Raw genomic sequence first — 11,636 nt, 5'->3', positions numbered from 1 at the left:
CCTGCTACACTTTCCTACATGCCCTACTTTTTACTATGCCTCATAATTTCTTTGCATGCAACTTGCTCTAAAAAGTTTCATCCAGTTCCGTACGCAAACTCTTCCAGCCTTAATATCTCCAGTACTAGAATCTCATTTTTAACTTCATTTTTCTATATCTAATCCTGCACTCGGTCATAACATACCAGATTGTAATCTTTTTATACACTGCTTATCTTAAAATTCAATTTATCTCGCACGAGATAAAAAAAGGCCGAGGCGAACTAGTTTATGTTTTCATTTTACATACACAGCACCTGTTACAAAATTCATCACGTGGCGCACTTGCGGCATTTCCCTGAACGGGTTTCAAAATTCAGCATACGAACGGGCGACGCGATGGAGAACGATTAAAGCTTCACGAGCATTCTCTCATCGAACGAACGATAGCCACCGAGCGTCGTGTTTCTAACGAGCCATTTTTGCCCCGATACTTCTCCTTAGCCTCTTAATGGGTTCCCGCACGTGGTCGAATCACCAATGCCACGATGACAGTGATGGACACGGTTTGCTCTGATTAATGATACTCTGCTGTAGCGACGAACGACGTCTGCTGGTGTCGTGGTACTAGATTCTGTCGCGGCCGGTATTATCGATGACCTCAACCTTTCACGGAGCGCGAGAAAGTCGTTAGGTCGTTCCGAACAGCAGATTCGAGAATGTCTTCCTTTAAGGGATCGACGCCATTAGCTGTACGAGGTGCTGTTCTTTAAAGTCCCCTCGAGGGTTGCGGGAATAATAGATTGCCCCGCTTCAGTGATTTCCACCGTTTACTTAAAGCCCGACTTAGTCGAATTTTAGGCCACTTTGTTGTGCTCCGCGGATTGAATCGGATGTCCGCTGGTGGAACGTTCTTGTTATTATAACAACGCAATGAGTTTTATTTCTACTAATTGAATAATTTTATTTGCTCATTTAACTGCAACATTAGTGTGATTGATGGACGAAGAATTATATAATTTAATAAATAACAATTTGATTAAATTCTGCATATAGTTTCGAATTTCGAATTTTGTAACTTTAAATTTGCATATGTGAATTTAAAAATTTAATTCCATCGGGGATATAAATCTAAATTCTTAAATTTTTGTTATTCTAATAATAGTAAATATAGGAACGATACAGGTAAATATTACAATTAAAAGTATTTTACTTGTCCATAGTCACATCGATATTTTTAACAAATTTTTCGCAACATTTTCCAACATTCGAGCGACAAAGCGGCATCCCTTAATTCGCCGAGAGCCAGTCAAACCATTTCAAGGAAATTAGACCCCTTTAACTACAGACACGAGGTAATCGCGTCGATTACCATTGTAGATGCGGCGTCATTCAACGCGATAACCGTTTATAATCTACTTTTCACGCTTTTGTCCCAGCTGGAAACGCCTTTCTGCGGCGATGTAATTGGATTACCGTTTGGTTTTGAGATGCATTCGTGACGCCTGAAGGTTTCGAGAGTCTGATAGACGGGGTTTCGGCCTTAATGACAGAACTAATTGATATATTCCCCGGAAAGCAGGTCGTAAAGTCAAACGTGCTTAGCCGGTGATCTTCAAAATCCCTTTGATCCTTAGAATGGGGTAGTAGAGGATGCCTCTCTTGAGAACAGGGTCTAAACCATCCGTCGGTCGACCGATAACGTGACGGTGAAACCGCGGTGTCTCCGCCGGGCTTTCCATATCGTTGGGAAACGTTGCCTTTGTGTTTGCCGCGACAGCCCTTCGTTACTTTCGTCAAGCGGTTCGCCCGTATCTTCTGTTCGGTTTGCTGTGCCTCGTCGGAAAGTTTCTGATCAAAGTCAGCGTGGCATGAGATGTGCGTAAGAAATCAATGTCTGGCTTCCTTTAAGATCGGAGGAACCCCGTCGTGAATTATTTTGCTACGTACAAGAAAAGAGGAATGACCTTCTAAATCGGACAATCCGGTATCTTGTAACGCTGAAATATATTGGACGTGTGAGATGTATCGCTGGATTGAATCTGTGATAGCAAATTTACTCGTTTGTGAAATTGGAATTTATTAACGAAAAGATACTGATGATGCTTGAAGAGTTTGGAAATCATGATATTATACATAAATAGTATTAAGCTAGGAATACCAACGTTTAGTATACTATATGTAAATGACATTAAAAAAATAAATGCCACTTCGATGGATTCAGTAATTCTAGCGTTTTTTTTTTTTTTTTAATGTTAAATATGGTATAAAAAAAGTATAAACCGCTAATTATTTTGAATAAGTTTTTCAGTTACTAAATATGATCAATTTTATCACAGTGTCATCTAGGTTTCATCAGGTTTACTTCAAAAAATTTGGCAGAAAATAATTATTCAGAGTTTCAATTTCCCTAATTCGTTCCTCGAGTACGCAGTCAGGACATTGATCCCTGACCTTAACTCCTTGACCTCTCTCTCTTTCTAGTCGGAGCTTCATCTACGATTCTTTGTCAGTCGGGGGTACCCAGTCGGAGGCTAGCACCCTTTCGACGAAAATCTCGTTTCTCACTCTTGAAGCGCATGCCGGTATCGACGCCATCCGCATTCCCGTCTTCGTTCGTTCAAACACCTGCCAGTGTTTGCTTAGGACAGTCGGCGCGAGCGTCCTAATTGACTGGTTTCAACTTATTAGTGTGTCTGCAGCGCATTTTAAAACTGGATTAACCGGACGTGCCGACCATAGGTGGCTCGATGTGCTCGTGTGCGCACGTCGTGTACCCCCTTCTGATGCGATCGATTCTCTTCAACGACCTTCCGTAATTTCATCGTCAAATTTATCTTCGTCTACGCGAAGCGTGAGCAGGATGAAGCCAGCGAGGAGCGGAGGTGATGAGGGTACTAATAGAAACTATCCGAGTTTGAATATGAGATTTACCGAATCGACTATTCAAATTCAGCAGAGTCGCGTCGAGACGAAGCGGTCGGGATTTCTGTAATCCCTTGTACCTGATTCGAGAGATATGGACAAATCGAATGGGAATACTTTTCAGATTGGTCGCCTGATAACACGTGTTTACTCGGCTTGTCCGCAGTTGTAAGGTTTGTATCCGTTTGTTACGATAGAATCTTGAAATCTATTTATCGTTTAACCAACGTTTCATCAAGTAGGTGAAAACCTAAGACGAAAACGGTATTGCCAGGATCGGATCGGAATCAACGTCGTTTGCCGTCCCATTTAGGTCCGGCATTTACGACGCGTGTCAGTCGCGCACGACGAGCTCGAAGCGTGTCAAGAAAAGAGAGAACAGGCAACGCACGGAAGTCGTTAGGGACGTCGGACTTGTATCTTGATTCTTCCCTCACGATATGAACATTCGTTTCTCCAGTGAAACTAGGTTAATAACAAGTCGTAGCAAGTAACTGCTTCATGGTTAAATAATATAACTATTTAATTTTTGGTGTTTATTCTATACTGAAATCTCGAATATATAAATGTGTAATGAAATATATCAATGACAAAAAAAAAAAAAAAAAGGAAAAAGAAAGAAGAAAATAGAACGAGGCAAATTTTCTAAATGAAATCGTGTGGTAGTTGACGTTATCAAAATTTCGGTAGACAGCACGTGACATTGATTTTCATATTAACACGAACGGCTGCAGTCCGGAGAATACTAAAACATACACACATACACACACATATGTGTCTATCTACTCCTCTGGCTCAGGCGAGGGCTTTTATTTGGTGCGAAATGCCGCGGGCCAGCTAGTTTGTGCGTACATACAGAGGGTGAATGGAGCCTCTCAATCAGATGTCGAATTGGAACGCGCGCGTCGCGTCAACGAAATTCATCGATCAACTCAATTAACTAATTGTTCCCCCTCGGTAATTCGCCACTACTCTCTCTGCCTATCGTCACTTTCCTTCTCGCGCGCATCGATTCCTCGTCGGGGCGAGGAACCGGCGACGAGGGTGCTGGTGTCAAACGAACCGAGCTTTCACCGGAAACTACGGTTCCGCGTTCTATTCGTTATATTTTCCGTGTTCATTCAACGTGTTCGCGTGGCCGCCACTGGACGATTTCAGAGAGCTCTCGAAATGATCCACTTGACCGATGGGTCGGGCACGTTTATTGGTCACTGGGTTTACGTATTGATGGCCTTTGAATCGAGTTAACACGTGATCAGCTGCTGCTAAGATTACAGCCGGCCAGAGAAACTGAGAAAACAACCATCGAACTTCAAGTTCTGTACCGGGAAGCGATCAGAGTCGTAGATAAACCATAGCAGTCTCGTGTTTGAGCGGAGATGTAACAATCATAGCCAGCAGCTATACTTTATAGGAATCTCTGATCGAACGATTAATAAAGAATGGAAATCTTACTTAATTGTTGCATAATGTGGATCTTTTATGAGAATCTTCGCGAGTTAAGACGCCACGCGTATAGATCACATTCTGGTTAGGCAAATTGCTCTTATTCTCGCCTACAAATCAGTCGCCCGATTACATAAACTATTCTACTCGAAACACTAAATCTTTACAGCGAGTCGTTGAATTTTTATCCCATCCTAGAACGTTCCCCGTAATTCTATCTGTGTTATGTAATGCGCCATCTCGTTACGAAACTAATACCAACACCAATGGATGCCGACCGTTCTCTATTGTTCTAACGATCTTAAACGAGGAACCTTCAATCTTCTTGGTATATGGTTACTCTGTTTCATTGTGAGATCGTAATACGTGTTTTCTTCGTTTCGATGTATCGATTTCAAAGTTTCGCGATCCGCATGCTCCTAACTCGACTCACCACAGAAGTTGTTCCTTTCCCGCGAAGGAAACCAGATAAATCATGCTATGCATTGCAGTCACAGAGAAACGATAGAATCTAATTTCCCGCGGATGCCTTATCAGGCGGACCTTGAACGATCTGACCACACGTACTACGTGCATACGTGTCCGCCCACATGGTACTGGCCGCATACGTTGCTCGTTCGTGTTCACGCAGTATGCGTGCAGAGTCCCTTTCGAATTATGCAAATTCGTTGCAGCCACCGGTCGTATGATCCGACGCTGGACTCGACTTGAGGGTAAACTAATGGCGATAGCCTGGACGTTGGCCTAGCTAGGAAACGTCCAGGGCTACGTGCCACTCTGCAACCTCGTCCCCAGCTCCTCCAGGCTAAGATCCCTGGATAGTGATTGGCAGGTCCGCGACAGTCCTCTGGGTCTGTCATCAGAACTGTGCGGGCGTGACTGCGACAGATTTGGACCAAGGGAATCACTTCTTACCTCCCATGAATGTCGATTCGATTCGATTCGATTTGATTCAGCCTGTTGGCTCCTACGCCAACCGTTTACCATCGCAATTGATTACTTCTATTTGAGAGATAGTTGCGTGCAAAGATCTCTTCGATTGATCTTCGTCGATGATTGGTAGAGGCATCTTGATTCGACGGAATGGACAGTTTGGTTCTTTTTTAGATTTTTCTGACGGTCTAAGAAAGGATTCTGATATGAAATTTACTGTGATGCTATGTGGTGAGTCTGAGAAAAATGTTGGTTCCGTGAGCTGCGGGAGGTTTCAATACCAATTGTTTTACATTTCATGCGCAAAGCTAGTGGAATGTTATTCTCTTTTATACGCTTTATAGCGATGTATCCCTTCTAAAATATGTAACATAAGTTGAAAGCGTTGGAGCTCCTTTCGTAGAACACGGGGGCCAGAAGCAATATTCAAAAGATTCAACAACTTCAAAGAGGAAAGAATCGTGATTTACATTAGTAACTAAATATTTTATAATAAGAAATTTTATTGTTTTCTTACAATTTTAATATCAGTTTCGTTGGATATAGTAACTTATTAGAGATAAAATGGGGTCTTGTTTAATAATTTTACGATAACGACGCGAACCGAAAAATAGAAAATTAAGATCTCCGAGGTTTAATCAATTAGCGACACGAAAAATGTATGTATATCAATTTAGTGCATTTGAAAATCGGTCGATAATGACTAGTTTTAGCAGTAACACGATTATCTCAGTTGATTTTGTAATTGCACGAAAGGACATTACCTTGACTAGGTTAAAGAAATGATACCAACTCTAAAGCTGTGATCTCGCGTGCTTGTAGTCGAAAGGTTATAGGAACTTTCTCCTTTTTCTATAAAACATGGATACTACTTCGAAGTGGGCTGATAGCAAAGCGTCACTGGTTATTGATTTTTTTCTTTTAATAAAACGGCATTTAATATCCATGTTGATCCAACTTTTAATCCTACTTTCTGAACTTTAGTTCGCACAAATGGAAAATGTTACAAAATCAAATTAAACAGTCGATACATCATTTCACATTATGACAGTTAAACGTGTTGTACATACTTAATTATAATTTTATGGTTGAATACAAATTGTTATTTGTTATATTCTCGAGTATGAGCAAAATCAAAAGATCGAAGTTCAACCCATAGCATATCTGTATGAAGCGAATTACTTTCTAACACGAGGTTTAATAAGGTTCGGCTGTAAGCTATAGATACTTTGCTCGAACAATAAAAGCAGAAGGGAACTATACCGCGATTCGCATCCCATTGTTCACAAAGTCACATGCACGATTTATTTACAGCAAATGATTTCAAGGTATGGCATGACTTATATGCAAAGACAAGAAAAAAAAAAAACATGAAAAACAAATTTCATCGCATAGCGATACCGCGGTATTATGTCTTGGTTTAAGTATCATCCACTTTGAGATGCATATAAAGTGGTGTTAATGGAATTTTACTCTTAACCCCCGTGCTGATATACGATAGATTTTAAGCTACTGCGACTTCTGAACAACCTTTCATATCTTTGTGTGTCCTGGACTTCGATTTCGTTGCTTTCAAAATGTGCATATAATTACAACTTGGAAAAACTTTGAGACACAAGTACGATCGTTTATTCAATTTTTGGTATTCTCCTTTTGCTTTACGGCACTCTCGTTGCAGCGCTTTTAATATTAAAGCAGTTCGGTAAAAACAAAAGAGAATTTAGGTCAGAAAGAGCTCGTTTATTATACTTTCTACGATGTTCATAAATCAACGAATTGAATATTTTCTTTCGAATTTCTGCGAGTTTTATATATATATATATATGTATATTATATACAGTATATTATATGTACATATATATATATATATATATATATATATATATATATATATATAATACATATAATAAAATATTCAATGAAAGAAAATATTCAATTCGTCATATATATATACGAAATGAAAATGTAAAAAAAAATATATATATCCGTCAAAATCACTCGAAGTATCAGCGACAAGCATAAATTAACGTAGCATAGAGCAGCGAGAGATCAAAGGAGGTGAAGCAGAGTGGCGACTGGTGACTGTTCGAGCAATCAGAACAAACTGTAGCGCGAAAATACGATAACTGGATGTAACGAACCACTCGGATATCCTCGTGGTGAGCGTGAACAGTTATAACCCCTGCAAACCATTCCAACGTCTCAATTGGCCTCAACAAAAATATATCGTATGCTATCGTGGCGCAGGTACGTGTTCCAGGTAGAAAAATCCACCAAGGACTCGCCACTTGAACGATGCTCTCCAAATACCATGACCGAAAAGAGCGTAATAGGATAAAAGGTCAAGCGTTTAACTGGAAACGACGCGCGGGCTGTAATACGCGAGAATTACGTCCATGAAAATCGCTGACGCGTGCATCGGTCGTTGGTGAAAAGTCGAGTTGCAGGAGAGACGAACATTTCCACGTTATTGGCACGCTCGTGTTCTCTCGCTCGCTCGGCTGACCAGGCGCCGCACGCTGCTGCTTGGCGCTCTTCACGTAACTCGCGTGATGGTAATCGCGATGCGAGTTGAGTCGGGTCTGGTCCATAGACGAAGAGATTCTCTCACGCGTTTTGAAAGAGACAAGAGGCAAGTAAGAGAAATCGGGCAAGTAGTGCAGGCGAGCGGGTGGTCGGACTTTTTCGCGAAGCAAGAAGCGAGCGAGTAAGCGAACAGGCGAGCAGGCGAACAGGCCGCGGTCGGAGGCGGGTACGCGGTCGCGATCTTCCCCTTCCCGGTTTGGCTGGCCCGGCGGGTAGGGACGGCGCAAGCGCGAGATTCTCCCCCACCCCCAATCGACGGATAAGAACAGAGAGCAAAGGAACGGATTAAAACAGGATAGACGTAGAGTTGGAAGAAAAGAGAGGGGCACGCGAAGCAGAAAGGAAGAAAGAGAAGCGGTGTATGCCCCGCTACTGCCGCCGATACCACCGCCGTCGCCACCACCGCCGCCACCGCCGCTCTTCTCCGCCGTTTAGTCCTCCCCTCTTCCCCGCGGCACCCCCTCCCCCCGCCCCGCGCCCCGAGAGCGCAGTGTCACGTCGAACCTCTCGCAGAGCGCGTCGCACGTCCGAGTACCGGCCGCCGCCCGTCATCAGTAGTCGCCGTACCGCGCAGCCACGTAACCTCTCACCTTCTCCTTAGTTTTTAGTAGTCAGTAGTAGGGGAGAGTGTGGAGAGAAAGAGGAGAGAGAGAGAGAGAGAGAAAGAGAGCGCGAGAGAAAGGGAGAGAAAGTGAAAGAAGAAAAAAACGGGAAGAAGAACGCGAAATAGCAAGAAGCCGACTGTGAGAAAAACCGAGAAACGAGAGGTCGACAGCCCGTTTTTTCGTCGTCGTGATCTGTACTCCTCGTTGCTGTCGTTATCGTCGTCGTTTTCGACGCAGTCTTCGCCGTCGTCGTCATCGTCATCTTCCTTGTCTACGTCCACGTCGTCGTTGTCGTTGTCGTTGTCTCCGCTACCGCTGCCGCCGTCGTCATCCTCGTTGTCGTGGTCGTCGCCGTCGTCGTGATCCGGCTCGACGCGACCAACGCGGATATATAACACTCCGTCGACTCATTGTTCACAATCGAAAGAAAGAAAGGACGAAACAATAAAAAAAAAAAAAACGAATACAACAGCAAAACAAAGTGCGATCCGTGAAACGTACCGCGCGTACGTTTCATTCCACGTTCCACCGTCCTACCGTCGATAATTTATCGCGATAAAGCAACGTAAAACCGTCGCGCAGCCTCCGAAAACGACGGAGCACCGCGCACTCGGTCTACCAGGAAAACAGAGAGAGACAGGTGAACAACATAGAGGCGAAGGAGCGAGCGCGAAGATTAAAGAGACGCGAGTAGACGTAACAATCGAGGGACGAGGATCAACGAGAGAGTAATAGAAGTCGCGTGAAAGTGCGTGTCGTGCCGTGACATCGGAAGCGTTGACACGCGAAGGATCGAGTCGAGTCGGTGTTTTGCCATCGACAAGGCAAACACACACGGCGCATCGTTCAGCTGACGACGTGGTGTGTCAAAGTCGAAAGAACGAGAAGCGAGAGAGAGGCGGCTATCGGCGAGACCGGCTGCCATTGCCACTGGTACTAGTGTTACCATAGCCACTGCAACCCCGGACACGCGAGAGCGTTGTCATAACGACAAGCCGTGCGCCGCGCGTCGCTATGGAGCCCCAGAACCAGGAAATCGTTGCGAGCGGCTCGCCAGCCGAGGTGCCGAACGATCCAGGGTAGGAGAAACCAGGATATCCTGATCCCAAAACAGACCTCCACTACATCCACCACCAACGAGATCGAGCGTGCGTGAAAACGGAACGAAAGAGCGACCAGTAATAACGTTCAAAAGTGTGTTTTGATGCCGCGCGTTGCCCGAACGATTTAACGCGCGTCGTGTTGTTCTCGTTACCTTGTGTTTCTGTTGCCCTGCTCCGCGCGAGTGTTTGTTATGTTGATGCTTCTTATACGGTTTCGATACGGATCGTTCGTCGTGATACGGCTCGTTCTCGTGTTGCTCGTTACACGCTTCGGTTCGTTTCGATATTATCATCCGTAATTCATCCTCGACATTGTGTCGTCATTGCCGTCGTAGTTGTCGTTTTCGCGGGTTACGTCTCGACGTCGTGGTTATACGATAACGGGCAGCCGGATTCGTGAAACGTATAGTGTTTATGTTTGCCGGGCGCGTGAATATGCGTGCCACGGCGCTCTCCTCGGACCGGTGGCGCCTTCTTTCAGCGTGTTCAACATCCCCTCAAACTCGATGAAAGGAAAGGAGGGGAACGAAGGGGAAAGATTAGATGAATGGGAAGGAGAAGCAGCAGGGGTCGTAAAGGAAGGGGTGAGACAGGGAGGGAAAGAGAAATGATTTAACACCTTTGAATTTGCCGCCAACCATTGTTTTCCGAAAAAAAACCTACTCGATATCGAAGAACAGTGACAAATGATTTCCCCTCAAATATAAATACGTAGCAATATGACGGGTGAATCGTTTGAGAAGAAGTGTTGAGAGAAACGCAACAAACCAGTGTATTTTGAAGGGCTAAAAGGGAACGTGTGTCACGTGGTGCTGAAAGTTTTCCGGCTTTGAGGCCACAGTGTTTCGCGTTCACCACGTGACTCGTGAATAAATACAGAAAGAAAGACCGACTCGTTTATCAGTTACCTGTTCAAACTCCTCGAAACATTTCGTTTTTTATGGACATAATCGCGTGTCGCGTGTGTATACGTGCCGCACGTCGAGAAACGAGCACGCGGTACGTTGAAATGGTTTCACGGGGGTGACAAAGTTTAGCAATTCCAGTGGAAAGTTAGACGGGTTGCTAACATCGCTCGGTGTATCTTCCGCGATCGATTCCGACGACATATGGTCAATGGTTTGTCCTATTAATTCTCCTGAACCTATCAACGGGGTATAGTGCGGTAGCCTACTCCAGTTCTTCGTATCACGAAGACCTAAAGAGAGAACTGAAGGGGGTTATGCAGGGAGGGAGGCAGACGACAAGGAGGGAGGAATGCGTGGGCGAGGGGAATAGGTTATATCGTGCCACGGAAAATCGATGTTCAAATGCGCCACCACGTGATTACGTCCACAACGCGAGAATGTTATCTTCGTGGATATACTGCTTACCACGATAATCTTTGCCTTCCAGTAATGCCAATGCATTATGTTGCTCGTGCTATGGCCTTCTTTAAAACGCAGAGTAAAAAAAAAAAAAAAGAAGAAACAAACGCGGAAGTATAGGAAGCAAAAAATTGCATGAATTTCCTTATCCATTCGTTAGTGGATTAGTAGAAAAACGGTATAGGCTTTGACGCTAACACACGGTAGACAGGTTTATTTTGTATAAAGATTTATATTCGTGTCGCGATTGCTATCCGTAATTGATGCGTTTATCGATAAGAACACATTTACTACAATGATATTCGCGCACGACGTAAGGTCCTAATGAGACGCTGTTATTTATTCGTGAATACTCGATGTATCGTAAAAATAGCAAGATCGTCCCAACGGAAGTGTTTTGACGGGTAGTGGTAATCGAGATAATTGCTGGCGTTGTGACATGTAACAGTGCGTATCGATCTACGGAAGTACGTGACGGTGATTAGAGTAATTATCGAATGAGTAATAAAAGTAGTCGTATCCGGTTTCAAAATTCTCCGAGTAGTATTTATTTCTTAATATTCGTACCCGGATTAGAAATCTTATCGTGCCATAAAATGGCTCTTGTTTCATTTGTTATATGCTTAATAACGGGGAAGAGAAATCCTCCTATGCGTTTTCCATTACTCTAACTTAAACGCGGTATATTTAAA

The 11,636-nt window shown here is 43.8% G+C and overlaps 1 protein-coding gene across 6 annotated transcripts in view; it reads left to right on the top strand.

Annotated features, from left to right (window-relative positions):
- The first annotated feature begins 8,344 nt into the window (after positions 1-8,344).
- Positions 8,345-11,636, top strand: part of LOC126868420 (RNA-binding protein Musashi homolog Rbp6) — a 773,477-nt gene continuing 770,185 nt past the window's right edge. For all 6 annotated transcript variants that reach the window (XM_050623813.1, XM_050623811.1, XM_050623809.1 and 3 more), the window contains exon 1: positions 8,345-9,553. In XM_050623813.1, coding sequence (XP_050479770.1) covers positions 9,489-9,553 — 65 coding nt within the window. In that variant the 5' untranslated portion in view covers positions 8,345-9,488. The remainder of the gene's footprint in view (positions 9,554-11,636) is intronic.

Source organism: Bombus huntii, chromosome 8 (genome assembly GCF_024542735.1).
Source record: "Bombus huntii isolate Logan2020A chromosome 8, iyBomHunt1.1, whole genome shotgun sequence".
Lineage (NCBI taxonomy): Eukaryota > Metazoa > Arthropoda > Insecta > Hymenoptera > Apidae > Bombus > Bombus huntii.
This window is presented reverse-complemented; position numbering and strand designations above follow the sequence as displayed.